General features: G+C 41.3%; 1 protein-coding gene across 3 annotated transcripts in view; it reads left to right on the forward strand.

Moving 5' to 3' along the window:
• The window catches only part of LOC140739502 (dihydropyrimidinase-related protein 3-like), a 223,962-nt gene that overhangs the window by 69,532 nt on the left and 135,460 nt on the right, over nucleotides 1-18,970 (forward strand). The window contains exon 1 of one of the 3 annotated variants that reach the window (XM_073067858.1): nucleotides 13,007-13,287. The exons of the other annotated variants lie outside the window; for them this stretch is intronic. Within the exon in view, the coding sequence (XP_072923959.1) occupies nucleotides 13,243-13,287 (45 nt within the window). The 5' untranslated portion in view covers nucleotides 13,007-13,242. Of the gene's footprint in view, nucleotides 1-13,006; nucleotides 13,288-18,970 lie in introns of those variants that run through there. 3 annotated transcript variants of the gene reach the window in all.

Below are 18,970 nucleotides of genomic sequence, written 5' to 3' on the forward strand. Positions count from 1 at the left end.
TGAGAGAGCACAGGTTAGGATATTTTTAGCTTTCTTAAGGGGTACAGGGGTTTTTTATAGGATATGATGGATAAACAGGAATAGGGTACTAGGATGGCCAAAGATGGGAGGATAAAGTGTAGGTTAAGGTATGTGTGTGTGTGTGTGATTGGGTGAAGGGATTTAGAATAGACAATAGACAATAGGTGCAGAAGTAGATCATTTGGCCCTTCGAGCCTGCACCGCCATTTTGAGATCATGGCTGATCAACTACTATCAATACCCGGTTCCTGCCTTATCCCCATATCCCTTGATTCCCCTATCCATAAGATACCTATCTAGCTCCTTCTTGAAAGCATCCAGAGAACTGGCCTCCACTACCTTCCGAGGCAGTGCATTCCAGACCCCCACAACTCTCTGGGAGAAGAAGTTTTTCCTTAACTCTGTCCTAAATGACCTACCCCTTATTCTCAAACCATGCCCTCTGGTACTGGACTCTCCCAGCATCTGGAACATATTTCCTGCCTCTATCTTGTCCAATCCCTTAATAATCTTATATGTTTCAATCAGATCCCCTCTCAATCTCCTTAATTCCAGCGTGTACAAGCCCAGTCTCTCCAACCTCTCTGCGTAAGACAGTCTGGACATCCCAGGAATTAACCTCGTGAATCTACGCTGCACTTCCTCTACAGCCAGGATGTCCTTCCTTAACCCTGGAGACCAAAAACTGTACACAGTACTCCAGGTGTGGTCTCACCAGGGCCCTGTACAAATGCAAGAGGATTTCCTTGCTCTTGTACTCAATTCCCTTTGTAATAAAGGCCAACATTCCATTAGCCTTCTTCATTGCCTGCTGTACTTGCTCATTCACCTTCAGTGACTGATGAACAAGGACTCCTAGATCTCTTTGTATTTCTCCCTTACCTAACTCTACACCGTTCAGATAATAATCTGCCTTCCTGTTCTTACTCCCAAAGTGGATAACCCCACACTTATTCACATTAAACGTCATCTGCCAAGTATCTGCCCACTCACCCAGCCTATCCAAGTCACCCTGAATTCTCCTAACATCCTCATCACATGTCACACTGCCACCCAGCTTAGTATCATCAGCAAATTTGCTGATGTTATTTTCAATGCCCTCATCCAAATCGTTGACGTAAATTGTAAACAGCTGTGGTCCCAATACCGAGTCCTGTGGCACCCCACTAGTCACCACCTGCCATTCCGAGAAACACCCATTCACCGCTACCCTTTGCTTTCTATCTGCCAACCAGTTTTCTATCCATGCCAATGTCTTCCCCCCGATGCCCTGAGCTTTGATTTTACCCACCAATCTCCTATGTGGGACCTTATCAAATGCCTTCTGAAAATCGACGTACATCCACTGGATCTCCCCCATCTAACTTCCTGGTTACATCCTTGAAAAACTCCAACAGATTAGTCAAGCATGATTTGCCCTTGGTAAATTCATGCTGGCTTGGCCCAATCCTATCACTGCTATCTAGATATGCCACTATTTCATCCTTAATAATGGACTCTAGCATCTTCCCCACCAGCGATGTCAGGCTGACAGGTCGATAGTTCTCTGTTTTCTCCCTCCCTCCTTTCTTAAAAAGTGGGATAACATTAGCCGTTCTCCAATCCTCAGGAACTGATCCTGAATCTAAGGAACATTGGAAAATGATTACCAATGCATCCGCAATTTCCAGGGCCACCTCCTTTAGTACCTTAGGATGCAGACCATCTGGACCTGGGGATTTGTCAGCCTTCAGTCCCATCAGTCTTCTCATCACCATTTCCTTCCTAATGTCAATCTGTTTCATTTCCTCTGTTACCCTATGTCCTTGGCCCATCCATACATCTGGGAGATTGCTTGTGTCTTCCTTAGTGAAAACAGATCTAAAGTACTCATTAAATTCTTCTGCCATTTCTCTGTTTCCCATAACAATTTCACCCAATTCATTCTTCAAGGGCCCAACATTGTTCTTAACTATCTTCTTTCTCTTCACATACCTAAAAAAGCTTTTGCTATCTTCCTTTATATTCCTGGCTAGCTTGCGTTCGTACCTCATTTTTTCTCCCCGTATTGTCTTTTTAGTTAAGTTCTGTTGTTCCTTAAAAACTTCCCAATCATCTGTCCTCCCACTCACTTTAGCTCTGTCATATTTCCTTTTTTTTAATGCTATGCAGTCTCTGACTTCCTTTGTCAACCACTGTGGCCCCCTTCCTTCTCTGGGGGATGAACTGATTTTGCACCTTGTGCATTATTCCCAAGAATACCTGCCATTGCTGTTCCACTGTCTTTTCTGCTAGGCTATCCTTCCAGTCAACTTTGGCCAGCTCCTCCCTCATGGCTCCATAGTTTCCCCTGTTTAACTGCAACACTGACACCTCCGAGCTGCCCTTATCCTTCTCAAATTGCAGATAAAAACTTATCATATTATGATCACTACCTCCTAATGGCTCCTTTACTGCAAGATCGCTTATCAAATCCTGTTCATTACATAACACTAAATCCAGAATAGTCTTGTCCCTGGTCGACTCTCATACAAGCTGTTCCAAGAATGCATCCCGTAGGCACTCTACAAACTCCCTATCCTGCGGTCCAGCACCAACCTGATTCTCCCAGTTCACCTGCATGTGAGTCTAACGCACACTCCGGAGCAGAAGGTGGCGGTAATGCACCATTAAGCTGGGTGCCAACCGCCATAAAACAAGACGGAGAGAGAGAGAGAGAGAATAAGAATAGTGGGGAAGAAATGGGTTGGAAGGAAAAGGGAGAAGGGATTAACTTGAGAGTTGTGGTGAAATTGTGTAAGTTTTGGTGAGGCCACACTTGCAGTACAGTGTACAGTTTTGATCGTCCTGTTACAGGAAAGACATGGTTAAACCGGAACGAGAGCAGAAAATATTTTTGAGACTATTACCTAGACTAGAGGGCCTGAGATATAGGGAGAAGTTGGCCAGGCCAAGTCTTTACTTCTTGGAAGATAGGAGAATGGGGGCCAACCTTAGGCATGAATAAGATAGATGGCAGCAAGCTTTTCCACGGGACAGGGAAATCCAAAGTTAGGGTGAGGGGGAAATGGATATGAGGGGCAACTTCTTTGTACAGAGAGTGATGAGTATATGGGATGAACTGCCAGAGGAAGTGATTAAAGCAGTTACAACAGTATTATTTAAAAAGCACCTGGGGTGGCAGGGCTTAGAGAGATGTGGGCTGGACGCAGGAAATTGGGTGGACAACATGGTTGGCATGGACTGTCTGGGCCGAAGAGAGCCAGCATTGGATTCAAGGCTGAATGGCCTCTTTCTGTCATCTTAGAAAATATAAATTCACATTCTGTCTCTGGGATATGGTGAAAAGATCAAGGTTGTTCTCTCACCCTGACATGTCAGGTAAAACTGCTTCTTCATTCAAAATGTGAACCATGCAGGTAAAACTCAAAGGAGGAAATAATTGTCTGGTTGTAAATTTTCTTGGAGAAGAAACATAAACAATTCTGATGGCTGAAGGACTTAAGAATTTGAGTGGCCCCCAACTTTAAGCAAAACATCCAAAAATTAACATTCATTTAGCTGTACAAAACCTGGAGAGCAATGCACTGGAAATTCTCAATGGCTCAGGTTGATTGAGGGTCTTGTCCCTTGTCTTGTCTGGAACTTAACAAATTAATTAGATACCAAGATGTTCTGAAAACTAATTTCATTTATGTTACTTTGGCTAGTAGATGTAAAATATTGGTCATTGTGAACAGACCTTAATACTCTGTATAATATCCCTCTTCTAAGGCCAGAGTTTGCAGTAGGCAAATATACTGTAGCAAATTTATCCACCAGGGTAGAGAGCTCAACATCAGTAAGACCAAAGAACTAATTGTGGACTTCAGGAAAGGTAAGCTGAGGGAACACCCATCCGTCCTCACAGAGAGATCAGAAGTGGAAGGAATGAACAAGTTCAAGTTCCTGGGTGTCAATATCTCTGAGAGTGTATCCTGGGCCCAACATATCGATGCAGCTACAAAGAAGGCACAACAGCGGCAATATTTCATTAGGGGTTTCAAGACATTTGGTATGTCGCCAAGGACACTCACAAAATTCAGGTGTACCATGGAGAGCTGCATCACCTTCGGGTATGGGGTGGTGGTTGGGGGGCGGGGGAGGCAGGCTACTACACAGGATTGAAATCGGTTGCCGAGACTTCATCAAGGGCCTCCATAGTATCCAGGACATCCTCAAGGAGCAATGCTTCTAAAAGGCAGCATCCATCATTAAGGACTCCGATGACCCAGGACATGTCCTCTTCTCATTGTTACCATCAGATAAGAGGTACTGAAGCCTGAAGGCACACACTCAGCGATTCAGGGACAGATTCTTCCCCTCTGCCATCCGATTTCTGGATGGACATTGAACCCATGAACACCACCTCAGTACTTTTTTATTTTTATTTTTGCAGTACTTAATTAATTATTTTTATATGCGTCTTTTTCACTATTCAACATCCCAACTCTTTACTTCACCCCTCCCCCTCCTGGTTTCACCTATCAATTTGTGTTTCTCTCTACCCTCCCCCAGCTTCTAAGTCTACTCCTCATCTTTCTTTCTCCAGTTCGGTCCAAAACGTCAACTGTACTTTTTCCCACAGATGCTGCCGGGCCTGCTGAGTCCCTCCAGCATTTTGTCTGTGTTGCCAACAGATCTATTTAAATAGTTTAATTTAAGGTGTTGATGGGGTTGGATCGTGACACTTTACACTGTCTGCAAAGTTGAGATCCATTTGGGCATTGTTGCCATCAGCTTCATGCACTGACTGGCATCATAGTCTGCCTGCTGTAAGAATGTTGCATGAGCTTGTGATATGGTGACCATCATACCTCAGTCTAAAAGACTAGAAGCAAATCCGGATCCACCATAGCTAAGCAGTGGCTGCAAGGTGTAACATGCTAAATGTTCTATAGTGTGAGGCCTATTCATGGTCAATCGAAATCTGAATGGAGCCTGAGGGGTTAGAATGTTTCCATCTCTAACCAGGCTAACATTTTAATATAATCATCTCCAAAGTTTTATTCATTGAGTTAATACTAAGGAAGTAAGTCATCCTGATCAGCATAAAGGAATAAACTGGGTATGATATAGTCCATTCTTTCAGCACGACGTATTGCTGACTCAGCCGGGTTCTTATGGGCTGAGGCAAATGGGTTCTATACCGCTCCCCACTTTACAGTCCATTTAATTGGATGGAGAAATCCTAACCTCACGAGTGATCTTATTTAAATACAAATTCATTCTTGTTCTGCTAAAAGAAAGCATGCCTATTACCTGAGGAGATGCAACGTGTATGATTTCTCGGGATGTCTCTATAACATATCAAGTAGCCAGAATACAGGAGGCTGTACTTTCAACCAGGAACAAAAACTCCTTTTTGTTCTTTTTTCAATACATGTGAAGACAGCCAGAGGACAATCTTGGGTTTGTTTGGGTAAGATGGACGAAGTTATTGAGTCATAAAAGCTGTCTCTTGGTGTATAACAGGGTGTGCTTGCAGAAGGGGATTATAATCTGCAGAAAGAAAGAGCATTAGAATAAGAAAGAGAGAGTGATGATGGTATTTTTCCACATAAGTATCTCTGTAATTGTCGTGGAATATTGCTGCATGGGTTTTTGAAATCCGCGAGTTTAAATCCAATCACAAACCTTGCATTTATACTGCATTTAAACCTTGCATTTTCATGCATTTAATTGCTTGTCACCAACAGTTATAAGGCTTTGGTAATGGTACACATATTTAAGAGGGAAAAGGTCTTAGTGATATTGCAGGGACTGGAGGGAATGAGTTGTGTGAAGATTGCAAGTATACAGGGTTTCCCCTAGCTGCTGCGGTTTTCTCTCACATGCCAAAGGCATGCTGTTTGCTAGGTTAACTGGACACAGTACATTGCTGCCAGTGTAGATATATGATATAATCTGGAGAAAAGATGGGAATATGAGAGACAACAGTTTGCAAGAAAAATAAATATTGGTTGGGAATTGGTGGGCATACTCTGAGATCTGACAGTGAATCACTGGGCTGAATGGCCTTCTGCACCATCAGAAAATACACAGGTTACTGGTAATATCGGTAAGACTTCTTTGTCTGTCACATGCCATGTGATCTACAAACCTTCCTGCCGTGCAGTTTAAAGGATATTACAAAAAGATAACACAAAATATCAAAGCCAAGCTGTATGCTATAGTCCTTGTTAAAAAAATATGAAGTGTCACAGTCACAGGGGGAGAATGTGTGCCTACAATGAATAACAATACATTGTGTTTTACAAGATTCAGAATTCCTATGAAAATATTGTTTTCAAGTAATAGTGGGTGTTTAGCAATATAAAATACTCCATCACTAATATGCATTTCTCATTGTTCACCCTTCTCTGTCATGTTTAAGAGGGAAGTCAAATATCTATGTCACTTCTTAAAAAGATAATCAATGCCATTCATTTCTCACAGGAGCCAGAATGTCTGTAACCTTTGAGGAGGCTTAATAACCACTCTTTTAAAATAAAGAAAAATAAAAGCTAGAGGTTGTGACTTCCAGCTGCAGATCAACTAAATGCTGAGAGCACCTTGTGTTTACCAAACAACAATTAGAATTTGTGATCTCAGTTTAGCAACAGAATGATACTGGTATTGTCAAATGTTGGTAAGTGGTGTTCGGAAAGGATTCATGCTGAACCATTCTTAATTTACATACACAGTTTAATTAACTACATTAGAAGTTTAAATTTAACAATATGTAAATTTAATATGGAGGAAGATTGCAACAATATATAGGAATAGATTAATAAATTGGCTCGTAATTGGTAGATGAGGTAATCCGTTTTGGTTGAAAGTGAATACCCTTGGAAATAAAGTTTCATAATTGGATAAAGCAACATTCAACGTTATTCTGAGGTCACGAAAAGTGGGCGAATAAGGGTTACTAAAGGTTTAGAACTGAAAACTAAAGAAGATATTAAACATTTCTTGGAGATAATGCAAGTGCTATAATAATTCTGGACTACATATTATAAAAAAGGATCAGCAGAAGGTGCAAAGAATGTTTAGGAGAAAGTTACCAGAACTAAGCAGATGAAGAGACCCATTAAAGAGCATTCAACAGGTTGGGACTGCTTCTCAAGAATTAGAAGATCGAAAGAGCAGATTGAGGTTTGCTGTGTTATAAAAGACTTGGATAGAGTTGACATTGCAAAGTTGTTGTTTACATTGAAGATAGAGGTAAGATGGTCATGAAGAAATTTCATAGTAATTTAAGAAAAAACACAACATGGAGGATGTTTAGAATTCTACCACATGGGGTAATAGAGCCTAGTAGTATAGATGGCCAGGGAAGCTAAGCAAAGGCATGATTATAAATGGATAAAAGATTATGTAGAATAAGCAGTCCATCTCCTCCTTTGCTGGGTTAAACCCACATTGATTCCAGCTTTCCCTTTCTCCTTGTGGGCTACGTGCAATTGTTCCTAGTTCAGTACTACTTTGGTCTTGGCACTTCGTTATTCCAGTACACTAATGACTGTGTTCGTGCTGCTTCCTGCTCTGTACACAACTCAAAGAATTGTGTCAATTTTCAACCAGCTCTCACTTTGAGATGGTCCATCTCTAGCTCTTCCCTTTTCTTTCTCAACTTCCCTATGCCCATCTCAGAGGAAAGGTTAATAACCTTCATCCTGTACAAGCCCACAGACTCCTACAGCTATCTCATCTCCAGCTTCTCCTAAAAAGGGTTCAATTCCATCCTTCCTGTTTCTGTTGCTCCATTGCATCTATTCTGGTAATGATACTTTCTACACTAACCCATCTTCCTTGTGCCTTACCCATGGTTTCCACAGCTGACAATGTTTTCTATTGCTTATGTTCCTTTTTCTGTGTTTCTGCTACCATCTCTGTCCTTCTACGTACAGCAGACATTGGACTTTTTTGCATTCTCCACCTGTAATTTACCAGCCTCCAAATTCAGCAAATCATCCTGTACAATACTACCCCAACAAGATGTCTCCACCAGGCATATCTTTCAGTCTGCCCCTCCCCTTTTTCATCATTCTGAAAATTATCTTATACCCCCTACAGCCCCCAGTTCACTCTTTGATCTCCACTCATGCTGCTCCCCTTCCCAGCAACTACAGGAGGGAGCACTCTTCAAGTTTTACCTCTTTCCATCCCACAATAGGGACCACACTCTCAGATGAAGCACTAATTCACCTGCACTTCCAGGATAAGACTATAAGATCGTAAGACATAGGAGCAGAATGAGACCATTCAGCCCATCACATCTGCTCTGCCATTCCATTATGGCTGAGTTATTATTCCTCTCATTCCCATTCTCCTGTATCCTCTCTGTAATCTTTGACACCCTGATTAATCAAGAACCTATCAACCTCTGCTTTAAATATACCCATTGACATGGCCTCCACAGCCATCTGTGGAAATGAATGTCACTGATTCTCTACCTTCTGGCTAAAGACATCTCTGTTCTAAATGGATGTCCCTCTACTCTAAACTATGCCCTTTGACTCCCCATTGTAGGAAACATACTTTCCATATCTAGTCTATCTAGGCCTTTCGATATTTAATAGGTTTCAATGAGATTCCCCACCCCAATTCTTCTAAATTCTTCTAATACAGACGCAGAACCATCAAATGATCCTCATACATTAACCCTTTCATTCCAGGAATTATTCTCATAAATCTCCCCTGGACCCTCTCCAATGCCTGCACAATTTTTCTTAGATAAGGGGCCCAAAGCTGTTCTTAATGCTCCAAGTACAGTCTGGCAAATGCCTTATAAAACCTCAGCATTACAACCATGCATTTATATTCTTGAAATGAGTGCTAACATTGCATCTGCCTTCCTTACCATCAACTCAATCTGCAAGTTAACTTTTAGGGAATCTTGCCAGAGGAGACCCAAGGCCTTTGCAACTCTGAGTTTTGAATGTTCTCCCCATTTACTAAATAGTCTATGCCTTTATTCCTTCTACCAAAGTGCATGACCATATAGTTCCATACATTATATTCCATCTACCACATTTCCCAAATCTCAAAGGAATGTCACCATTATAATTTTCCAGAAACACATGACAATGATGCATGAATGGCCATCTTTAAAATCTTCTTCCCTACAAACAGTTCTTGCCATTTCCCGATACAAGTTCAAATCACTGTCTCTGGTACCATTAGTTCATCAGATCAGGTGGCAATGTTTACTTACAACAATGGCAACTGCTATTTAGAAAACAAGCTTAGCAAATTTGAGCTAGAAATGAGTATATATCACATTGTAGACACCCTGCTTCCTAAATACTACCTGCCCCTCCAACTATCTTCATATTGTCAACAAACTTGGCTACAATGCCATCAATTCCATCATCCAAGTCATTGACATATAACATGAAAAGAAGCGGTCCCACTAGTATCCCACAGTCAGCCAGAAAAGGTCGCCTTTATTCCCATTGTTCACCTCCTGTCAATCATCCAATCTTATCCATGTAAGTATCGTTCGTGAAATACCATAGGCGTTTGTTTTGTTAAGCAGCACCTTGTCAAAGGCCTTCTGAAAATCCAAAATTACAACACCCACTGATTCTCCTTTGTCTATCCTGCATGTTATTTCCTCAAAGAGCTCTAATATTAATTTCATCAACAACCAGTCTTCAGATCTGAATGTGGATTGTGGATTGAGTTGAGAATGCAGCGCAGAACAGTGGTGTTCTTGGAGCTGCAGATTGGGGTTGACTGCAAACCGGGAAACATCCATTCACCTGAGATGTCTGCATGTGCATGATGCAGCTCAGTGTCAGTGGTGATTAACATCATTTTCGGAGTGTTGGTGTAAAGATCTAGATGTTTGAAAATTATATATAATTCAAAGGCAGCATGGTGGATACATTGTAACTATAGAATTGTCATGCTATTACCTTTGATCTTTAGTATATTAAAAAAATGACATGTAATATTGGGTCAGGAGCCTCTTCTTCCAAGAGTGTCTGCTTGTTTTGATGAATAAAGACTTCTGTATTTACCTGCTTCAGTGTCTCTCTGGTGACTTTATTCACAGTCACAACAATTTCCCTTATGGAAACCACACTGACCACAGTCATGTGCTTCCAAGTACCCCTAAACCTCATGCTTAACAATAGATTCCAACACCATGCCAAACATTCAAATCAGGCTAATTGGCTTATGATTTCTTTTCTTCTGCCTCCCTCCCAACTACAAGGGTGACCCCAAGTTTCCTGTCATCTTTCTTCTTCATCCCATTCTCACTGACTTCTCCCTTTGGCTCCTTTCAGTGATCCAACAATGCCGATACAATTCATCTTCTGAGGAGGCATATTACTGGACTCCACACAGAGTTCAAGAACTGCAGAGAGCCAGCCTATCCAGCTTCCATACGAACTGGCCAGTTCTGATGCAATATTAACTTAATTTTTTTCTCTCTGCAGATGCTAATTGGTCTGTCGAGAAAAATATCAGCAGATGTTTTAGAGATAGGGGATTAATAAATGAAAATGATGCTCAAGTAAGCAATCAGACATGGTGTAAAAGTGATCGGGGCGGAATGGCTTCTTTCTGCTTCTATTCCTTATGTTCTTGCATCCTCCCCCATCTTCTGTTTGCGCTGCTTCCGTGTGGGTCAGTTCCTGTTACCTGGCACAAACACCAGAAGTGTCCCAGTGGCCATTCTATCACCAGTGTTCTCTTTGTGCCCTCCAACCTTACACCTTCCCTGTGATTTCGAACTTTCTGTCATTGTGCTGACAGGTCATCAACCTGTGTCATTCACTCTACATCTCCCTGCGCTAATTTTACCTGACCTGATGGGTATTTCTGCTTTCATTATAACAAGAATTTTAGTGAGTTTAGATGAACGGCAAAGGAGGAAGGACAATGCGACACGTAACACCCTGCCTGAACTAACTGCTACAAGTAACCTCTTTTCTCTGCCCTAAAAACCAGTATGAAATAATCAGGTCCTAAAAAAATACCATGTTTGATCTAGATTTTTTTTTGCTTTATCTGCTTATTTTAAGAAAGAAAGAAGAAAGTTATCTGTGACTACAGAAAGAAATCGGTTCAATTTAAAAATTACGTAAATGAAAAAAAAACTAAAACCCTATGATCGTTTGCACACAATGTCCTCCAAGTCCCTGTAGATTTTCCTATGTCTTAGGACTGACTTCTTGTTTCCAGGGATTAATGAGTGTTCTGGCCACTTCCTTGATAATCTTAGAGAAAAATCACAACAAGAGACTTAAAAAAAGATGCTTTGTATTTTCCTTGGAAACTTCTGGTTATTAACATTACTGACCAAATATTACATTATCGATACTGAAGGTGGGGAAAGTGAAAACAGGAGAATACAAAAATAGAAACAGTGGTTAGTAGTCCCATCAAGCCCGGCCAGTCATTTGATGCAATCATGGCTGATCTACTCAAGGCCTTGCTTCCTCTTCCGTACCAGTGCCCCAGAACCCTCATTTCCTTGACCTTTCAACAATATATCTACTTCCTCTTTAACTACCCCTAAAGACCCAGACTCTCAACCCTCTTTGGTACAAAATTTATAGGTCACACCACTCTCTGTGAGATGGTCCTATGCACCAGTTTTAATGACCATTCTTTAATATTATAACTATGTCCAATTACAAAAGAGTACCCCAGCAGTGGAAACATTTCAATACCCTACCCTCTCCTTTCGCCTAAGCATCTTACCCGTTTCAAGATCGCCCCTCACCTTCTACACTGCGAAGAACATAGATTTATTATACTCAGCCACATGTGATGGGACCACATTGGAGGCAAGCTCTATGATTCCCCTTACTGTCAGTAAGCAGTTTGTATGTTCCCCGTGATTTCCCGGGTTTCCTCTGAGTGCTCTGGTTACCTCCCACATTCCAAAGATGTACCAGTCAGGGTTAGTAAATGGTGGCATGCTATGTTGGCATCAGAAACATGGCAATACTTGCGGGCTGCCCAGAACAATCGTCGCTGATTTAATTTGATGCAAAATGACGCATTTTGCAGTATGTTTCGTTTTATATATATGCCAACTAAAATTGATGTATTAAATTTCAACTTTCTCATCCCAGAAATTGGTCTAATGCATCTCTTTTGGACTATCTTCAAAGTCGGTATATCCTTTCGTAAATAAGGGGGTTAAAATTGTTCAAACATGGGGCTGCTTGAATAAGGTTGTAAAAAATTACTTTCTGCTAGGAATTCTTCTAGTGCTCCCCAAGGGAGTACTCCCATCAGCCCCATACCCCCTCCTTATTTGATGGTAGTACTGCCACTTATTCGCACTCACGCAGTTTAAGAAGGTGGATGTGCATAATGAAAAATTGCTGTAAAAGGTGACACAAATAAATGCTGGAAATACTCTGCAGGGAAGTTGGCATCCATTGAGAGAGAAACCACACCCATGTTTCAGATGATTTGGGTAGCATTAGCGGGGGTGTCTGGGACAGAACAGCTGGAGAAAAGCACAATGATAACAGTTCCAATAATAAAGCTGACCAGAACTGGCACCTTTCAGCTCCACGTGTAACATTCTCCGGATTTAAATCGCATCCTCCTATCCTCAGGGAATAAGTCAGAAAATATCCAAGATACTTGAAAGGAATAGCTCCAGACACAGGAATTACCAACATCACCATAAGGAAACATGTTAACTTTAAAACTGGATATTGTCATGTGGCTATCAGTTACTTTAATTTTCAAATTTGATGTTAAAACGGGAGAACGCAAATAAAACGCACACTAAACTACAGCTTGGATATCTCCGAGAGTGGAGAGGCGTTTGGAATTAAGTCAGATGCAAAAAAAAAAATCAGAAGCCCAAGAGGACGTAAATCATTTTGTTTTTCTCTTCGGCTAATTTCGAGGGACTTTATTCAGGTGCCAGAGTTGCTGGATGCCGGGAGTAGCTTTGGCTCCGCCTGGCGGGTGGCTCGAACGCGTCTCCCCTGCTCACTCAGTTTGCCCTGGGCGAGGCGAGCGCTGCAGACGGCGATCAATAGCAGCTGGAGGAGGCGCAGCTCGGCAGCAGCCTATAGTCAGTCGCAGCATACTCTTACAGAGCTGCTATTGTATGGGCACGGGAGCAAATCACGTCCCCGCAAGACTACAGCCGACGCAGTCAGAGAGAGTGAATAAGTGTTTAGGTATTATTTTATTTTTTTAAAAACTCCAGACAATAATACTCTCACCAAGATGATGTCTGGATATCAGGGTAAAAAGAATATTCCGCGGATAACGGTATGTATCTTAAGCCTTTTTATTCATTGCATCTTTAGTGTACTTTTTGTATTCTATGCGCAAAGGCGAGAAGATTGCAAATGGTCAGCAGAGGTATATTTAATGCAGCGCCTTGCTGGCGGGCAGCGTTTAGTGCATTGTGCTGCAGATATTACAAGAACAAGACTTGAGTGGGCTTTTTGTGTGTGCGTGTGTGTGTGTGTGTGTGTGTGTGTGTGTGTGTGTGTCTATTAGAGTGTGTGCGCGCGCGCCTGGAATACAGCACTGTTGCAAGAAGCCAATGTGTCTGTGAAAGGAGTGAATCCGCATTGAATTTCAATCAACCACCTTCCTCCGAAGGAAAATCGATGTTGTTTATTTGTTCTGTAATTGCAACTCTGTCTTAAAATGTACCGAAAGTTGCTTAGAGTATTTCACAGGTTCACAGAAGGGAGCGTGCCTTTTCTGGTTTTTTTTTGCAAAGGCGTGTTTAAGCGGACGAACCAAATCTGAAATTGAATGTTTAAAGCAGTTTTATTACAACTTTTGTGCGTTTTAATACAGAATTCTCCAGGGTAATTGATTTTAATAATGTTTTATTTAAGCATGCAATGTTGCACCAGTTAGAAATTGAACGAGGAGACACCACCCAGTTTCGCGCTTTATGGCACAGTCGATCTCCGCTGCATCACTGAAGCTGCGTTTGAACAGTGAAACAAATAGACATCCAGTGTGGTTTGGGGGCTGATTTGAGAATTGGCTGGCGGTTAACTCAACTTCCCAGTAGGCTTTCCTGTATTTTCTGGGCTAGTTTTATTGTTTGGGACCATTGCCTTTGTCTCTAACGAATTAAAGCGGGTTGTGAGAGACGGGAGAGGCATTCTGTCACAGGTCAAACAAAAGAAATTAACCCAGTGCGGTAAAGACAGTAGGTTTGAGGGTTTTCCTCCCAAAATAAATTGATCAATTTCCGGATCCATATCCAATCTTTTAAATAAACTCTTGAATTCTGAAAACTGCCAATTTGCAGAATTCCAAAGGATTATAATAAAAGTAATTCAGTTACCTAGATTTTGATTGTACAGAGAGTACTGGTATATTCTTTGGGAGGAGTCTGGTGATGAGTGATTGAGGATGGTAAAACCCCTTGTAACTGATGCCATCTCCTTATCTGAATGAAACTGGGCCCCGTTTTGCTGAATTAATTATTGTAATGCAAACCAAAATCCCTCTGAAATAAATGGAAATGAGCAAAATTATGTTTAAGCCATAGATGTTTTGTTATATTTACTTTGTGTAATTTGCAAAAACTGTTTTATGAACAGCCAGTATTAAGGCAAAGGTGGGAGCTATCTCATCTAAAGTGAGTCTTTGTTCCACGAGTTTCTCCTACCACTCTTCAAATACTAGCACCTTGCATTGCCCCTGTGCTTGTTCCTTCTGTGGGTGTGACCTAAGCTTCTGATTCTGGTCAGTGACAGGACAAGGACTCTGGTGCAGGATGGGGCAAGGGCATTGGGTCTAACTTGGTGCTGAGGAAAATTCAATGCAAGCCCTCATTGGTGATTCTGTTCTTAACAGCAGGAAGATGGGAGTTTTGTTTTTATTTGCTTGGTTAATAAGCATTTTGCTTGGTCTACTGATTCATTTTTTCACAAATTCTCCCATAACCAGTTTGAACTGTCCCCTTCCTCTCCGATATGTGCTAGATGCCCACTAATCTATCAGGCAACATTTTTTTGGAGATGGAGGAAACCAGAGCTCCTGGAGTAAATCCGTGGGGTTAAGGTGTCACAAAGGAACATGCAGACTCCTCGTAGACAGCACTCAAGGTCAAGCTTGTGCCTGGGATATTGGAGGTGTAAGGCAGTCGCGCACATGAAATCTGGAGGAACCCAGCAAGGCAGGCAGCATCTATAGAGAGAAATAGCAACTGATGTTTTGGGTTGATGCCTTTCATCACAACAGGAAAGGAAGGGGCATGAAATGTCCCTACTAACTATGCTACCCTGTAATGTGCTGCCTGGGTGTGTGGAAGATGATGCAGGAACTTCCATTAATGTATATAGATAGCTGACTGGGGAAAATGAAGGTTGTTTGAAAAGACTGAAGACCATTTGGCTATTATTCAGATTCACTGGAAGCATGATTGCAGATTGACCTGTACTGAATTATAGGAGGAAGTATAACGTGTATAGAGATTCAGGGGCAAAGAAATAGGAAATGAAAGGGCTTCCATTTAAAGGCAGCTGTTTAGAAATTTCCAAGCAGATTATTTGGCTTATTCTTGAGGATTGCCAACTGGTTGGTAAAATTGACACGTATCTAAAGTTGATATTAGTGTCTCACTGATACGGTGAGGATGAGTGATGACATAATAATGCAAATGATCTTTATTGAGTATAATGGCAGAGGATTGAAAAGGATAATCCATCCTGTTTTTTTAATGCTTCACCCAATGTATGTTCTCTATGGAAGCAGAACTCCTGTTTGTCCTTATTGAGATTTGTATAATAGATAGGACAGGGTATGTATTCACATATTTGTTTTGTTTTTGAATAAGTCACTCCTATAATAGCCATTTGGAATAAAAGATTAAGCTTACCAGCTGATGAGATGTTTAATATGTGGAAAATACAGTTGGTGACTTGGGAAGCCTAGAGATGGTGTAACCTCAAAAGGATACAGGTACAGCCAGTCCAGGGAGAAAATAGGCATTTGCAAGGACAGGGGAAGAGATAAGTCTCAAAGTTGTTCATCTGCATAGTTAACTAAAATACTTTGGTGATGGTCTTCTACTTACTAATGGTGTTTCTTGTTAGTATTGTAGACTTTTGAAGAGAATTTGCAATAGGCTGTTTTCCTAGACGTTGTTATTCTATAAAAATTGGGATTTTGGGTACACTTACGAATTTTGGAGAAGTGTGACCATAGGCCCCATGTGATGCTAGGCATGTTTCAGAAACTTATTGTATTATAGGACTAGTAACAGTGGTGGGTCAGGCTGTGATCTTTTATTAATAATTGTGGAATTCCTTACCAGTTTATGTAGTTTCAGATATGTCACATCAAAAAATATTTTGAATATTGTCCTATCATTAATGAGTAAATTGACAGTTGAGTGAATCAGCAAATTGAAAGAATATGTTAATGGAACGATTTAATCCATTAAATTATCTTTTCCTATATTGCTGTTAATGGAACTTGAAATCCACTTTCCCAAAAAGGCAGGAAGTATTTGTGACTAATAGTTTGTCTTTATTATGTTAAGCAATCTACAACTGTATGTTGGTTAAAGTGAAAAGAGGCAGCAAGTCCTGACTGTTCTGAAGAGTGGTGAGGAAATGTATGTCAGTGTGTTGGATGGGACCCTCGTTTATCAAGGCCAGGTCAGGCTTTACGGTGTGGCGAATGAGCACTAGGGGCCTCTCACGTCATTTGGGTGTGAAGACTCCCTCTAGTGGTAGAGCCCTGCAATGCAATCTTCCAATTTGCACCACATTACCACTTCCTTTCTCCCCTGGTCCACTAGAATCAGACACCCTTCAGTCCCATGGCACACTGGCTTGTGGACCAACTCCTGTCAGCCAGAAAAGCCTCTTGTTTAAAGTGCTCAGAAGCTCAGTTTTTGGCAGCTTTAAAACAAGATGCTATATCAATGATGGATTACAAATCCTGCTTATTAATGTGATTTACTTTTAGCAGACAGCTGTGGGAGATATGGAGGAGGTCGCAGAGGTAGAATAGGATGAGCTGGACAAAAGAGTAAGGATATAAAAGTCAGTGTAAGACTGCTCTGTGGGAGGGATATCATCAGAACCGGCATGTCCAAATTCAAATCACTTGTAATCTTTCTGAAAATTTGTTAATTTTGTTTATAACCAAGAAAATCTGCAAATGCTGGAAATCCGTGCAATACACACAAAATGCTGGAGGATCTCAGTAGGCCAGGCAGCATCTATGGAAAAGAGTGTTGTCGATATTTCATGCTGAAGGGTCTCGGCCCAAAATATTAACTGTACATAAATGCCTGACCTACTGAGTTCCTCCAGTATTTTGTGTGTGTTGCTCTCATTTATAGGTCTTGTTAGACTTGCCTGGTTCCAGACTGGCATCTGAACTTGCTCTATTCCCTACCTTTGTCTCCACTACAACATAGCATTGTGGAGTTTTGTTCTTAATCTCTGTTGTTAAATCCATCTCACCATCTTCAGAAATCTCAAGTGTTTTTGTATTGGCACATCATTTGTCAATGATGGCCAGTTCTCTTCTATAGTACCTTGTAGTATCTTGCCATGTTATAGTTAACTCTTTCTCCTAAACCTAGTAAATCTGATACTTCTCAAACATGGAAATGAGTTGTGTGTGGGGATGGGTGGAAATTAGCAAAATGCTTCTATCTGGTCTCAAGTATCTATAGAATTGTCCTTTCTTTCCTTTGGAAGGAGGAGTTTATGCATAGATTTATGGGTAATGGGTACCTATATCCATACCTGACCACAAATCCTTCAAAATGCATAAACCATGAGTGTCATTTGTTTTCCAGCTAGGTTATCCATTCATTTTGCTTTGCCTGAACCAGTGGTGTTGATGCCACACTTGTTCCTCTGGTGAGATTTTACTCGTGATTTAATACGATAAAGGATTATTGATTGAATGCGGTGCAGTGTGTTTTCCCAGCATCTTCCAACTGTTTTCAGTCTTTGCTTGCATTTAGTGCAAGTGCCCACCCTGTACACATGAGGCCACACACTGATTCCTGGCTGACTGTTCTGCCTGGGTGTGTCGACTAGAGGCTGAGTTCCAAGCCCAGCACTGAGTGAGGTACAGGTAGTCTACTTCAGGTAGAACCCAGATGTTCCAGTTTTGCTTGTGTTAGTTGACCTAGGGCGATGTTGGTGATGTTACATTTGTCAAAGGCCGTGTGAGATGGAGTTTAGGCTACCAATGACCTGGGTTCAGTCCTGACTCTGGGTGCTCTCATGGTTTGCACACTTTCCCTGTGACCACATGGTTTTCCTAGCAGGGCTCCAGTGTCCTCCCAGTATTAAAGACATATGGGTTAGTAATTGGACACTGTACATTGCCCCAAGTGAGAAGATAACTCATAAAATCTGGTGGAGGGGAGGAGGGGGGAAGTTGGGGTGAATAAAAACTATTGCAGTAGGATTACTGTGAATGAGTAATTGACGATCGGTGTGGGAACAATGAGTAGAAGAGCCTGTTTTCATGTAGTGCCTCTCTGATTCTAAAACTCCCTACGTTCTCCCTTCTAATGTACCTAACCCAACACAACCAGCATTCACAGTCTTTCCTGAAGCTAAAGTTTTGAAATAGACTGCATCATGAATTTATCTATTCAGTTTGTGGATTGGGAATTATGATCCAGTGTTCTTTATCAAGAAGTGCAAGGAATGATGTCTTTGACCTGATCCACTTTGTATAAAATCCAAAACCTCTACAGAGGATGCCCTACTGGGGATTAAGATCTGCGACACAGTCACTGCATGTTAGGAATAGGATTCCATGTGAGTATTTCAGTCACTTGCCTCCTTAGCCTGGGCAAGACTGCTTCTCAAGATTGAGGTGGACACAACTGAAAGGAGAAGTTTTGAAAAAAAATGGGTTCCTCAATCTTCAATGCTGCCCGTATCATGAAGGTATAAAGAAAGCTAATTTGGTTGTATGGTTTACACCATTGCTT

Source organism: Hemitrygon akajei, chromosome 15 (genome assembly GCF_048418815.1).
Source record: "Hemitrygon akajei chromosome 15, sHemAka1.3, whole genome shotgun sequence".
NCBI lineage: Eukaryota > Metazoa > Chordata > Chondrichthyes > Myliobatiformes > Dasyatidae > Hemitrygon > Hemitrygon akajei.